This window comes from Terrapene carolina, unplaced genomic scaffold (assembly GCF_002925995.2).
Source record: "Terrapene carolina triunguis isolate 2854851 unplaced genomic scaffold, T_m_triunguis-2.0 Scaffold68, whole genome shotgun sequence".
In the NCBI taxonomy this organism is placed as follows: domain Eukaryota; kingdom Metazoa; phylum Chordata; order Testudines; family Emydidae; genus Terrapene; species Terrapene triunguis.
The window spans coordinates 24313448-24328626 of record NW_020664419.1 but is presented as its reverse complement, the minus strand read 5'-3'; the positions used below and the strand labels follow the sequence as shown (position 1 = coordinate 24328626).

General features: G+C 40.8%; 1 protein-coding gene across 1 annotated transcript in view; it reads left to right on the top strand.

Annotated features, from left to right (window-relative positions):
• Nucleotides 1–340: 340 nt before the first annotated feature.
• Nucleotides 341–15179, top strand: part of CUNH12orf40 (chromosome unknown C12orf40 homolog) — a 28716-nt gene continuing 13877 nt past the window's right edge. The window contains exons 1-6 of the mRNA XM_024216063.2: nt 341–363; nt 5700–5739; nt 7964–8099; nt 8955–9087; nt 11099–11165; nt 14934–15137. Of these exons, the coding sequence (XP_024071831.2) occupies nt 341–363; nt 5700–5739; nt 7964–8099; nt 8955–9087; nt 11099–11165; nt 14934–15137 (603 nt within the window). The remainder of the gene's footprint in view (nt 364–5699; nt 5740–7963; nt 8100–8954; nt 9088–11098; nt 11166–14933; nt 15138–15179) is intronic.

Genomic DNA, 15179 nt, shown 5'->3' with positions numbered 1-15179 from the left:
GGAAGGGGCTTCCTTCATCCTCTGTCTCCCAAGCCTGTCACATTCCTTTCCTGCTGGTGCACCTGGCAGCTACCACTTCCTTTCTTCTGCTCCTCTGTGAGCAGTCCAAGCTGGCTGGCTGCCACTCTGCCAGCAAGGAGAGCACAGGGAGAGGAAGAGGAGAGACAGGCTCCCTCCTCTCAAAGCCAGTGGTCCCGCTGGTTGCGAGCCGTTATTACAGAAGGTCCCAGCTGCAGCCGGTCTGCAGGCAGGCTGCCTTGGCGTGGGTGATCATTTGCGAGAGTCACACCCCCTCACCCTCAGCAGCCCTCCAAGCCCCCTGCACTCATTCTCTCGGACAATGAACTGGGTTGGTGGCTCCCGGTGAGTGAAGCTCATCCAGGGCCTCGTTGTTAAGGCACAACCAGGCCCCAAGACAGTGTGAGGCTTTGACCCCCACCCCAGAGCGCGCAGCCTGGAGCTGTGTGCGATGCGGCCTACACACTTCCCCCACTCCCAGACGGGGCAGCCTGGAGCTGTACACAATGGGGCCTACATGCTTCACACACACACACAGGGCAGCGTAGGGCTATGTGAAAGGGGCCTACACACTTCCTCAGACCAGCAGCATGGGGCTGTGCACAATGGGGCCTACACGCTTCCTACACACACTGGGCAGCATGGGGCTGTATGCGCTGGGGCCTACACACTTCCCCAGCCCACATGGGGCAGTGGTGGGCTGTGCACAATGGGGCCTAAGCATTCCCCCTGCCCAGACTGGGTAGCATGGGGCTGTGCACTATGGGCCTCCTCACTTTCAAGTTGACAGAGTCAGACTGTGTGAAGGGGCCTCCCTTCCTTGGCCTCCCCTCATTTGTGCTGTGTACAGGAGTCTCTTCCCAGGACTGGGTAAGGTGGGACATTCAGAAATGGCTTCTCTGCACCTACTTCCATCCTTACTTTTTGTTTGGGCAGTGCAGGGCTATATGTGAAACATAGCACTGGACAGAGTGGGGCTGGGTGAAGGGGCCATAACAAAGTGTTGTTACTGCAGTGTCATCTGACCTGGATTTACTACACCTGTGCGAATGAAATGTGTATGTTGTTAACTGGAACAGATATTTTTTAACATTTGTTCAGCAGCATCATGATACTATCAGTACAGGAGGCTTCTATACTAAATGTTAAGATAGTTTCAGTCTATTATTATCTAAAGTTTTTAGTAGTATGACATGTTTAACATTTGTACAGCAAAGATGCATGCATTACTAATTCACAGAAAATAATTTTGGATTGCACAGAACAGGAATTAGGGGTGAAAAATATTAGGTCTTCTAGTCCTTTCTTCCACCTGTGCAGGATTGATCTCTTCAGTGTATTTTGTCAAGCTATCTTCAGTTCTGATAGGAATTTCAGCATTATTGTGCTCTTGCTGAACACTGATCTACTAATTCAGACTGCTACAAAGACTCTCTAAATCTCAAAATCAATATTAGTAAATTCTCCCATTGTATCTCTTAGCTTAGGTCCTCCTCAGAAAGAAGAGAAAGGTAAAGCATCTTTGAATGGACTTTCTTTCCTTCCTTCACATTCCCATTATGCTTGAGAAGATTATCTATCACACCATTATAGCTTTAGGGTAGAATTTTCAAGAAAGCCTAAACTGCCTTAGGCACCTTTAAAAACCCTAGCCATATTTATTACTCTCAGTTTCCTTATCAGAAGGAGACAACGATTTCTCACTTCAGAAGATTTGTCTTGTTTGAATAAAAAACCACAGTTAAATGGTTTAAAAAAATAATTTCTTCCGGTCTGAACCGGGCAAAGGGATTCTGCAGACAGGCAGAGGGGTCTGCCCACTTCAAGCCCCATTGCAGGATGGGGGCTTTGGTCACTAGAATAGGTTTAGTTTAATTATAGACATCTGATTCTTTTGCCCCTAATATATGCCATACGTCATATACAGTTTTGACTGGATCTTCTTTGCTCAGTGTTCATTGCCTATTTGCCCCCAACCCTCCCCCCTCACTCTTCACTTGAGCTTCACTGCACACTTGGCCATCTTCGCCCCTGTCCTTCCCATTTGACTTATCCCCTCTTATTATTAATTAGTATTATCATAGTACTTAAGTACCCCCGCCCCCAACACACAGGAAAAGTGGAACATTTTGCTATCCCATTGTTCACTCTGCTGGTGTGTTCTATCCCATGTCTGTCTTGTATATTTAAATTACAGCCTCTTTGGGGCAACAGTACTGTACTCTATCTGTACAGTGCCTAGCAGCACATGGGGACCCCATTCTCTAGGAACTACTATAATAAACATGATTAATCATATGGTATTTTGGAAGGATGAAGAGTAAAAACTGAGTGAGTTTGAGGGAAATCTCCCACCACTGTTTTAGCAAATACGAAAGACATGATGCTGGCAGCCACTATACATTAGAGCTCCTTTCATTGGGAGCTCTGGCAGAGCTGCAGTGGTGCTAGAGCAATGGTATGCAGTTTCCCTAAAATTGTCAGTGTGGACAAGGGCTAATTGGCTCACTCAGAGATTTGATGGTCCAAGACACGTTGTAAATCTTCTGACTTCTTTTAAAATTTAAATGAAATTAAGAGGTCTTTTGTAACTTTACTTTTCTGATTTTAGTTTCCAGGTCATTTTAATAATGTTTTATATTTTTAAATTCTTAGCTGTAATAGAATCATGTTATCATCAACACATGTTGTTGTTCTCTCATTTTCTTGCAATTTGGAAACAGTTTCAAACTTTGTATTCTGCAACTTTTGTAGTCTGAATTAACTATAACCTTTTATTCATATCTGCTACATTTCTAATCAAATTCAATAACTTCATCATATAAGCCAAATGTACATGTCTCAATCATGAGAAATTAAAAGGAGACAAGCTCATCTTCTGATCATTAGAACACTTTGAAAATAAAATGACAATTCAGTAGACCAAAGTTTAATTAGAGAGGAAACCTTCAGTGCCTTTTGCTCCCAGTAATGGTTTTAGTGACAAGATTGTCCATTCTCTTTCAACAGTGAAATTTGAAAGTTGATCATGTGTATTTTCTATTATCCTAGCTATTTTTATATCAAGTTCTGGGGAAGCAGATGTGAGACTACTGAGCTGTACAGAAACAGTAAAGTCACCAGCAGCAGGTTTACTAACCTTTTTATACCAAATGATTTTGAAAAATTCTTTTTTTAAGAGCACTTAAAAAGCACTCCACCATCTATTAGAAATTTAAAATTCAAAGGATTTCACCAGGCTTTTGAGGTTAGCCTTGCTAAACAATTTTGTAATCATCCTAACCATATATGGAGAATCAAACTAAAGTAATTCCAAATGCATAAGGAAGCCTTTTTGTAAGATTCAAGTTGTTTAGCACTACATATGTGGGGGAAATTTCAGCTTGACAAACACTGGCCTAAATGCTTGGGAGCACTATCCCAGTGTCCCCACCCAAGACCAAGTCCTATACCCCTTTCCCAGCAAGGGATGGGTGGTCCCAGGTTCCCCTACTACTCTGGGTTTCCATCCAGAGATCCTATGTCCAGCAACTATAATCTGCTTGCTCCCAGACCCTATTGTTATTTCCCTGGACTCCTTTCTAATTCTCTGCTCTATTTTCTGTCCTCCCATCCTTTTGGGGTTTACTAACCCAAATTCCCTCCTCCAAAGGAGTGCCTACTTAGCTCTGTAACCCCTAAACACATATCCCAGAAAATGACTACAGGCTACTTCATCTACAGCCATCTTCTGGATGCAGCTTGCTGGCTTTATACCAACCCTTTTTACCCCTGCCCAGCTGGGCTCAATCATAATCAGGCTTTCAAGCCCTGGCTCTCCCTCAGGTGCATCTTATCAGGTCGATCAACCTGATTTAACCTGCTCTGCCTTGTGTGAGGGTGGACATCCAATCACAGTATCACATGTGGATGGAGCCGAACCATTAGAGGACTTTAAAGGTCAAAAAACCATACAACACTTTTAAAACTTCCAAGTAAATTGTAAATAAATGTATATGGTCTGCATAAGGCTAACCTTGAAATTCACCTAGAAGCTCCAGATAGCACTGAATGTAATCACCTGTCTTCTGAGTGATGCAGGATGCTATGATCCCATAACATTTGTAATGGCTAACACCTTTACTTATGGTTTCAATTCAAAATGTGGGTTATAATCTTGGAAGCCTAGAATGATGAGGAACTTGAGCTATATACATTAGCTTTTGTTTTTCTTTGCTATTATAACATCTGTACTACTGTTGAGCCATGGCAGAAAAGGCAGAAAGAGGGCTGTTGAAAAACTGCAGGAATAAATATATTGTCAAAAATTTCTTGTATTATTCTAAGGATTTAAAAATAGATAATTACATAGCTGGTTAGTCACTTAGAGGTTTGGACTTTTAGGTGCACAATGTATTTAGTATCATAAAATATCAGGGTTGGAAGGGACCTCAGGAGGTCATCTAGTCCAACCCCCTGCTCAAAGCAGGACCAGTCCCCAACTAAATCATCCCAGCCAGGGCTTTGTCAAGCCTGACCTTAAAAACCTCTAAGGAAGGAGATTCTACCACCTCCCTAGGTAACCCATTCCAGTGCTTCACCACTCTCCTAGTGAAAAAGTTTTTCCTAATATCCAACCTAAACTGCCCCCACTGCAACTTGAGACCATTACTCCTTGTTCTGTCATCTGCTACCACTGAGAACAGTCTAGATCCATCCTCTTTGGAACCCCCTTTCAGGTAGTTGAAAGCAGCTATCAAATCCCCCCTCATTCTTCTCTTCTGCAGACTAAACAATCCCAGTTCCCTCAGTCTCTCCTCGTAAGTCATGTGCTCCAGCCCCCTAATCATTTTTGTTGCCCTCCGCTGGACTCTTTCCAATTTTTCCACATCCTTCTTGTAGTGTGGGGCCCAAAACTGGACACAGTACTCCAGATGAGGCCTCACCAATATCGAATAGAGGGGAATGATCACGTCCCTCAATCTGCTGGCACTGCCCCTACTTCTACAGCCCAAAATGCTGTTAGCCGTCTTGGCAACAAGGGCACACTGTCGACTCATATCCAGTTTCTCGTCCACTGTAACCACTACGTCCTTTTCTGCAGACCTGCTACCTAGCCATTCGGTCCCTAGTCTGTAGCAGTGCATGGGATTCTTCCATCCTAAGTGCAGGACTCTGCACTTGTCCTTGTTGAAGCTCATCAGATTTCTTTTGGCCCAATCCTCTAATTTGTCTAGGTCCTTCTATATCCTATCCCTACCCTCCAGCGTATCTACCACTCCTCCCAGTTTAGTGTCATCTGCAAACTTGCTGACGGTGCAATCCACGCCATCCTCCAGATCATTAATGAAGATATTGAACAAAACCGGCCCCAGGACTGACCCTTGGGGCACTCCACTTGATACCGGCCTCCAACTAGACATGGAGCCATTGATGATCACTAGCCCTGATTTAGAGACAATGGGCCAGATCCCCAGCTGGTATAAACAGACATGGCTCAAATTGACTAGAGCTATGCTGACTCACCAGCAGAGGACTGGCCCACTGTCTCATCCTCAGAGGCAAGGGTTTATACATTTATCTCTCAGTAGTATTACTAAGAATTACAGTCCTGCCTCCTCATATCTCAACTTTCAACTACACTCTGCAAATAAATAATAATTCCTTTTTAAAGAACTAATTAGCTATTTGCCACCTTTCAGGAGCAGAATCATACTTAAACAGGAAAGGAGAAAGCAAAAGGTAAATTGTTATAGCTATTTGTAATAATTTTACACGACTAAAAATGTTTAACATTGATTTCACATGCAGATAATTTTTCAAAGCAGTTGAAGGGAGGTATAGTGCTATGGGATTGGACTAGTGTGCATACTTTCAGAGTAACTTTTCAGGGCAAAAATATTTTGTCTAGGAGAGCTTTAAGCTGAATTCCTGATTTTTAATTATTATTTGTGTGTGTATTTCTATGCATAAGAGTCATGCAAAGTTTAGTAATTTCTTACCCATTACAAACATATGCCCGTTATATAGATAGGACTGCAGGAATGGCTTGCAGATTCACAGTCCTCAAATACTTGGTCATTTCAACTAATAGCTAATTACATATAGATGGTACTCTTCCTGGGGCTAAACATAAGAATGTTTAAGTACTTTTTTCTGGCTGCCAAAGTGCACTGAGTGGATCAAATTCTGCCTTGATATAAGCAGAGGAAATGCCAAACCATAGGCAGGAAAGGAGAGAGGGAGGGCAGGTAGGTGGGTGCAACTATAATAAGAACAGACATTCTCCTTCTTGGCAGGAGCTAGGAGCAGTGAGGCAAGTTAGAAAGCCCAGGCAAGGAGCCTGGACACTGAATAGATTATGGAGACTAGACTCCAAGTGGCACCTTTCACCAAGCCATAGAGGAGGAGGAAAAGCAAGCTTGTAGGATGTAGCCAGTCCCAAAAGCAGACTCCCAGCAGTAGGATGACCCTCTGGAGTTCCCTTCAAACACTCTCCCAATTCCTTGGATACATAAGTAATATGGGGCAGGTCATCAAGGGCTAATTGGGCTAATCAATAACATTACAAGTATGTAGTGGTGCTCCAGCATTGTAGAGATGGTTGAAGCTGGCTGGGGGGTCCAGGAGCTGTTGGAGAGGAATTTGATACAATAACTGTAAACAGTGCATTTAATAAGTGTGGAGGTAATGGGAGAAAGATGTATGGGACCATATCTGGATATATGCTGATAAGGGACAAGTGTGGGATTTTGAGGGTAGAGGCATTCAGAAAATTCTTGTATTGTGAGAGGGAAAGAGATTGAGGAAGAGTATGAGGAAGGGGATAAAAGTGGGAGATAAGGAAGATTACAAGGCAGCGTTAAGAACACTGAGGGAAATGAGAGGATTAGAAGAGGCGGATAGGAATTGTGTTCACTTATGTCAGGGTTGAATTTGGCCCCTTGTCTTCCTAATTGGAAATAGCTTTATCTGAAGCATATGTGTATTTTGCAAAGATCAATATCATAATAACTTGAAAGATTATTATACAATTGCTTATCCTGGAAAATATTTACCAAAAAGTTACATCTGAAATCTGTCAAATATCACATGGAGGTGGTCCAGTCCAAAATATATTCCCATGAAAAGCATTGCAGCATTTTGTAACTTGGCACAGCCTGGAGTCTTTGATGTCCTTGTGGTGGCCAAAATGAACAAGTTACCATTGTTCTTATGTACTCATTCAGTATTATTTGCTGCATTTGATACTGATGATCTCAGGATGATTATTAATAATCTGTTCTCCTGCACAAAGCTTGTTCCCTGCATTGCTATGAACAGAATTCAAGGGTTAAACTGAATTGTTTACATAATCCATAGACTTTAGAAGTGTTAACCAGATCTGCTTTAGACTATTGCCACACGAGGGCAGCTATGGGAATTTCTTTTTTCTTTATTTTATAAGACTGTATATTCTGTGCCAAGGAAGGCTGTCTAAGATAATGATAAGCTCTTTGCATCTTTGTGGATGGCCATGTGTATATAATCCTTGTTGATTTTTCTTGCTGGTTTATAATGTGCATACAAATTCTCAGCTCTTCAAATTATTAAAAAATAGAAGTTGTTTTTCTTCAAGGAAGTCTGACGCTTTAAAAAAAATCATACAAAGTTTTAAATTGTTAATAGGTAGGTGAAGGTTGAAAAAGTGAAATTTCAGAGACTGAATTTTTCCATCAGAAGCACCATCATTCATTTAGCTTTAAAAAAAGAAATTCAGATAATATTTGTACAAGAAATAATCTTTTTAAAAGAGATGAAAGTAAATTTAAATGCTAGATTTGTGTGTATAGCAATTCAGCCATGTGATTTTGTTGATATTAAAGGCAATTGTGCAGCTAAATCACGAATATGCACCACATGTACTTCTGCGGTGCTCTGTAGTATATATCAAGCAATTTATTGTTCTGTCTTTTGAAAATTATAGGAATTCTTTGAAAAGAAAAAGCTTAGATCAAAGATGAAGCTGCTAGGAGTATCATCCCCTAAAAGTTCAACAGTCAGTTTAGATCTCCTCAACTTGTATGTTGTTAACCAGATATCCACCAAGAAAGACACTGCTGGTGAGTATAATATAGTAATAGACTTTACAATTGGAAGACCCATTTACTGTAACCTATAACTGCTATTGCCTCAACTCTTCTGTACTCCCTTGTAAGATTGTAACTTGTAGTGTCAACAATTCAATTTATCTTTAATCAAAATCTAACTGAAAGTGAAACAACAACCACACAAAAAAGTCAGAGGACAAAAGAGGAACCCAATAGTCTTGGCTAGCAACATAATTTCACCTTCAAGGCTGTGCACAGCTCTGCACCTGGCTAAGTAGCTGCACTTGTTTCATCATACATCCCTTTTCTTTGTTCCTTGTGACCTTCTTCTTAAACACTCCATTCATATACTACTTCCACTTTCATTACTTCTTTCCTGGAACATCCTGTCGCTCTGGAATACCTTATCGCCACCCCCACATCAAGTGCTTCCTTCAAATCCCTCCTCAAAATCCACTTCTTTCACAGTCTTCCTACACTGATCTCAATAACATCTCCACACCTCTTGAACCTTAATTGTCATCCTGTATTGCATTTTTGTATGAATCAAACTGTAGAGGCCTTGCCTTTCAAGTTTTTTTCATGGGCTGTGGGAACACCTTAGCCCTCAGAAACTAAATGAGAAGTGTAATAGAGCCTTGCAGTGCCCAAAATCTGATGGATTAAAAAAAGTGTATACTATAATAGACTGTAAAATAGAGTTAATAATAAGCAGTTCAGATAGTGATAATGGCAAATAAAGCAAAACATATGTATTTCATGTTGATTATATAGAGTGAAGGGTGGGTTCTGCGTTCTTATTAAAATTCAAAAATCTCAAATCCCTCTGTGACACAGATACTAACACTCTGAACGCTTTCATTACAGACAGAGTGAGAAAACCAGTCCATGTGGATCTGAACAAGGGGTTAAAAACTACTACAAGGAGACAGAATATTGAACTTCCCATGTCACCACAACGTACATCATCTAAAATAGGCCTAGATGACATCCAGAACAGGTACTTGAATAATTATGGCCATTAGTCAAACATTAATGAAGTTCAGCAAAGATAAGAGCTTTATGATGCCATTTCTTTCTTCCTTTTGATTTATAAAAGATATATTCTAAAAGTGCCAATCCAGGCACCATCGCAAAATTGAAAAATACAATCAGAACACAAGTAAAACCAGCAACTTCCACAACCCCAACAACAACAACAAAAATAGCCAGCCCCATAGATGCTCAATCCACACTAACAGCCCTTATAACGCAGCTAAATGGATAGAGCATGCTGCAGGACCTCCTGGTCAACAAAGTTGTGCTATTTCAGACCAAAGGGAAGGGACTGGGTCCCCCGGCTGAGGACCCCTCACACAAAACATGCTGCCAACAGACCCTTCTCTTTTTTTTTTTTAAACTGAGACCAAACACCTCTGCTGATTGGTGGTGTGGCACTATAACTCTGGGAGAGAAGCAGTCTCTCACATACATAGTAGGTGCCAAGCCATTTCAATCAAAACAAACACCTGAAATTCTACCTGCAATCTACAGACAGCCTTTGCAGATCCTAGGGCACTTGTATCATGTGCTCTCAGCAAGATATGGTCCTTAAAAAGTGGGCTGCTGGATTCTGCAGCAGCTTCTGGTTTCCCTTAAGATACGGCCCGATATGGAGCACACTGCAGTATCTAATGTTGAGTTAACAAAGGCAGGGATCACAGTAGCAAGGTCTGAATCCAGAAGAAATTATTGCAATGTCTTAGCTGGAGCAAGATGGAAAATACTGTTGCTATGTGATTGTTTAACAGCAGATGGAAATCCAGCAACACTTCAAATAAATACAGGTCATACTTACATAATAGGGGACTGTCTCCTGGAAACAGTGACTCTGAAAAGGATGTAGAAGTCATAGAGACAAACTGAACATAAGCTCCCAGTGTGATGTTGTGGCAAAAAGCACTAATGCAATCATTGGATGTATAAACAGGAGAGTAGTAAATAGGAGTAGGGAGGTGAGACTGATACTGGAATACAACATTCAGTTCTGGTGTCCACATTTTAAAGGGGATTTTGAAAAATTGGAGAGGATGCAGAGAAGTGTTATACAGAATGTCAGACTAGATGATCTAATGGTCCCTCTGGCTTTAAAATCTCAGAATTTATGAACTGGCAGGACATGCACCCTCCACAGAGGGACAGATACAGTTCTCACTATATTTTCTTGTTGCTTTCCCCAGCCTTCCACCATCATCTCAGCCTTATCCAGATTAAGTTCTAGCCAGCTAGGTCTCTTCCATGCCTGAGTCTCTTCCAGACATTGGGCCAGGTGCTCACCAGCACTGGCTATATTGGATAAGATAGAAATATAGAGATAAGGATGTTGTTATCTCCCCACTGCTCATGACTGATACCATGGGAAGAAGGCAGTTGGAGGACTAGTGGGTGATTGGGAGCCTAGAACTGTTCTGGATCTGAAGCAAGGGATCTGCTCTCATGAGGAGGTATCTGTGTTGCCTGTGCTTGTAGCTGTCCTGTTACCCAGATAGTCCTGTCTTGAAAAGATCTTCTGAGGAAATGTAAATTATGAGTAGGAAAACAAATACAATATTTTAGGGTTGAAATAGTTCCACACCAGTGCTTTAAGTTCCAATTAGATGGGTCATAAACATCCTTACCAATATAATGGAGTTTGGAAATGTATTTTGAACAAACAAAAAGTTGTAGATGAGGCCCTAGATTTTCAGAAGTGACTAATGACTATTTCTTTACTCATATAAGATGCTGCATGCAGTAGCTGTATCTAAGGAGCAGGCCACTGTATTCAAACATTATTTTGAATCCTCAATCTTTCTGTGCCCAACTTGGGACCTCTTAAAGGAGCCAGATTTTCAGATGGCCCATGGTGGTTGTTCAGGACTCTTTGAAAATCAAGCCGTTTTAAGATATCTCAAATTAGGTACCCAAAATCATGAGTCTCTTTTGGCCAAGAACTCTATGTGATTTAGATTTTTCTTATACTTTGTTACAAGAATACAACAACAAGTATTAGAGAACAGAAGAAAGCATCTCACAGACAAGATGAAATACCAACCTCAGGTAAGCTAAATATACATTTCTAACTTAATATCAGTTTTGTAAACCAATGACTTTTAAATTGTTTTTTAAACCAATGCCTAATCTCATAGATTTTGATGTGAAGTGAAGCTTTCCTCTTTAAGACTATGCTGCATCATTACAATTATCTGCCAAATTATTCTAGGTGGTTTCAAAATACAAAAGAAGAACAGTCTCTGCTCCAAAGAGTTTACAGTAAGGACAAACAAGTACACAGAGGTTAGGGGAAAGGGAATGGGAACAACAAAAAGCAAACTATGTAAAATGTACATAAAGTCAGTTTGATTCACTATGAGCAACATGGCAGAAATGAATTTTTAAATGTGGACAGGGTATGGGCTGTGAGGATGAATTCAGAGGAGTGTACCACACATAGCAGGTCACGTGGAAGAAGACACAGAGGTCATTGTAAGAAGTTAAGAAATTGGCAGACAAAGTTGGGAGCACTGGCAGAGCCTGGGGGATGGGAGGCAACTTGACAATGGAAGATAAACAGGGAAAGGGCCGGGTTATAGAAATCAAATTTCTCCTCAAATCAGGCCCTCAAATCTTGTCTCCCAAAACACTTTGAAACAAATTCTGCTTCCGCTACACCTGTTCAACTTGATGGGATTGTAGGAGTATAACTGAGAAGAGAATTTGTCCCTGAAAAATCCATTACAAGCATTTCCAAAAGTATATTGAATTTAGGGTAGATGTCATTAATCTATCATAAATAAATCTGTGCAGTCTTTAAAGGCATTTGCCAAAAAGATGTGGGATCAGAGGAGAATCTCGCACATCACCTCGTCTTTTAATGGATGCCACTGGATAATGTTAACAGACTAATTTAGCCTCACTTTTACTTTCACTATTTTATATACTTATGGGAAAGATCATTATTTTTTAAGATCCAGTAATTATTTCTTCTGTTGTAGTGTAAAATAGTTAACTTGCTATATGAGGTTAGGCTCTGGCCTAGCAATTAAGCTTTTTTGCAGTTGTCAGGTTTGGAGGTGCTGAATGTTTCTATGTAGTCAGATGCCCATTAAGATTCAAACCAATAAGCCTGCTCAGTTTCATCAATTCAGTGGGTCTTTTTTAGGAGCAAAGTACTTCTCAGCATGAGTAAGAGTGGCAAAATCTCTCTTGTAGTGCAGTAGGCCATCAGTAATGTTCACATATGGACTCTTAATTAGGCCCAGATTTAATCCACCCCATTCAGAATAGAACTTAATTATATGTTTAAGTTTAAGACCATACTTAAATCCCATTGAAGTCAGTGGGACTTAAGCACAAGCTTAAGTGCTTTCCTGAAAAGAGATGCTATCCTGAATTGGGGTCATGAAGAGGATATTCTGTATGCTCCACTAAAGGGAGTGGGCTCTCTTAAACCTGTTTCCAGTCAGCCACAGACAACCTTTGGTGACATGTAGAACTATAGATTAAAAATGTAAGGCTGAATTCTGTTTTCATATGCGAGTGCAGCGCCTATTTTACTTAACGGGAGACCTATACCTGTGCATCAGTGAGCAAAATTAGACTATTTGCATGCAGATATCCTGATTTCCAGCCAGAGTTTTGAATGAGATATAGAGTGTTGACTTGATCACTTTTTGAGCTGAATTATCTTTACTAGTGGAAAATTATTTAAAAATATAGAGAGGGATTTTTTTTTAGCCTTCCTGAATCTTACCCAAGAGAAGTGGGAGGATAAAATCTGATGTCACCAACTCATGAATATTTTAAAGGAGTTCCATAGTTAAAACATGGTTTGTTTGCCTTCTTTTAGATGGTCCGAATGAGGTGATAACCAAGGTTTAGCAACTTGCAAACCCATGTACTGATGGGTGCAGCTGAGTAGGAGATGGAAGGATAGCTTTATTATCCACAGGAGGCTCACTGCTAGAAGATGCCTATGAAAGAAGCTGAATCAGCACTTCTCCAGAAGGCCTAGCCCTACCTCAACCCACTTTTGCAACTGTGCTGGCCCACTACCAGGCTCCTTGGTGTAGCAGGGATTGCTGGCAATTCATAACACTGCACTCTTTAGACTGTCAACAACTGAGAGCCTGGGTTGTGTCCTCTTGCACCAAAAGAATCCATTAAGTGAATCAGGCCTATAGGTGGGACCACTAGGACTTGTGCTCTGCTCAATTAGGCCCTTTCTCTCTGTCTAGGCTAAACAAACCATGTTGTCCCCAGTGTGTCACAACAAAGCTCAACCATCATTTTGCCTTAGAATGCAGATATTGAAGTATTAGATCTGTGCAAATGTTACACTTCTAATAGCTTGTGTGAAAAGCATCCTTTGAATAAAGTTATCAGCTGCTCAGATGCAGCTACTAAACACAGATTCTTCTATGATTAAAGAGAGAAAATCTCTCTAGACCTAGCAATTAAGCCAAGTTCTCTACTGACATAATCCACTGATTTCAGTGCGGTTATGCTAGTGGAGAATTTGATCCATTGTTCCTAAAGTCATGCAGTTGGGCCAAGTTTTTTAGACAGAGTAAGAAAGATAGACATATTTGCAGGATTAAATCCTTTTTTTGAGCAAAGGAGAATTACTTGGTCTAGGTTAGGTGTTTGGCTATGAAAATGTATTTTACAAAGGTCACAGCTTGCAATAAATTACTTTCCTAGACATTACTTTAGTAAAACTCTTCCACTACACTTGTATCCCTCATACTAGTTGGAGAGAGAGAGAGGCCATTATTTTAGGTTGGTATAGAATGTCCAGAACTCATGGGGGCAGATTGTCATCTGGGCCTCTACCTGACTTTCACGTGCATGTACAGAGCTGTGTAGGGTGACCAGATAGCAAGTGTGAAAAATCGGGACAGGGGTGGGGGGTAATAGGAGCCCATATTTAAAAAAAAAAAAAAAAAGAGCCACAAATATCGGGACTGTCCCTATAAAATCAGGACATCTGGTCACCCTAGATCTGTGCCTGCTCTTTATATGTGCAAATACTTGCTAACACTGTGCACGTACAGGTGTCAGGCTGTTTTGAAAAGTGTGCACCAGCATTTGCACCTGCATGCTTGTTTGCATCCAAAAATGGAGACACTGGGCTAAAAAACTATTAAAAATAAATAATTGCATTGGGTGAAATTTATCCATCCCCACAAAGCCTGAAAAAGTGGGATTTGTACAAAGTACTAAGCAGATAGAGTGGGTCTGAAGATTCACATTCTCCAGCCTATGGCAAGCTATCGGATTGCAATGCAAAGGCATTGTCCTTTAGTTTGAACAGAAGACCTTGCCACTATGTGCTCCTTATGCTGGATGTAAGGGCAACCAGGATCTCTGTAGTTGCAGATCCCATGGCACTTCACCCAGTCTGCCTCCAAATCTCCTTTATATGCTGACCGGCTTGGGCCAACATGGCACCCTCCCTCCCAGAAGACAGCTCTCCAGGCTAGAGAGAAAAATATTCCATTTTGTTAATTTAAGCCTCAACTCAGCAAAGCACTTCAGTACATGTTTAAAGTTAAATACATGTTTAAGTCCATCTCCATTCATCATAGCACTTAGGCACATGCATAAAGTTAGGCATGTGCATAAGTGCACTGCTGAAACAGGGCATTGGCAGAATTCTTTTTCTTCATGAAAAAGTTTATATATGGATAGGTCACATAGGTTTACATTTTTCTTGTAGTAGGTACATGTGTAACGTATTCTGTAAAATACAGAATTTTACTGAAAGTGTAACGTTAAATCAAAATATGTTTAGATAAATAAAATGTCTGTTGTGCTTTACTTAAGTTATCACAAGTTATGGAATCAACTTGCACAGACTCTAGTCTTGAACATCTGTACAATCTAGCAGCAGGCTGTAATTCCTATCCAGTGTCCTCTTCGGTTTCCTGGTCTTCTAATTACAAACAATCTCCAGAACAAAATTTCAGAACGCACCTAGCATGCAGTCCTTGGGAAGTGGCCTACGAAGAGGCGAAGCAGAGCAAACAGGTTTGATATGTTGTCATTTCAGAGAAATTCTATTAAATGAAA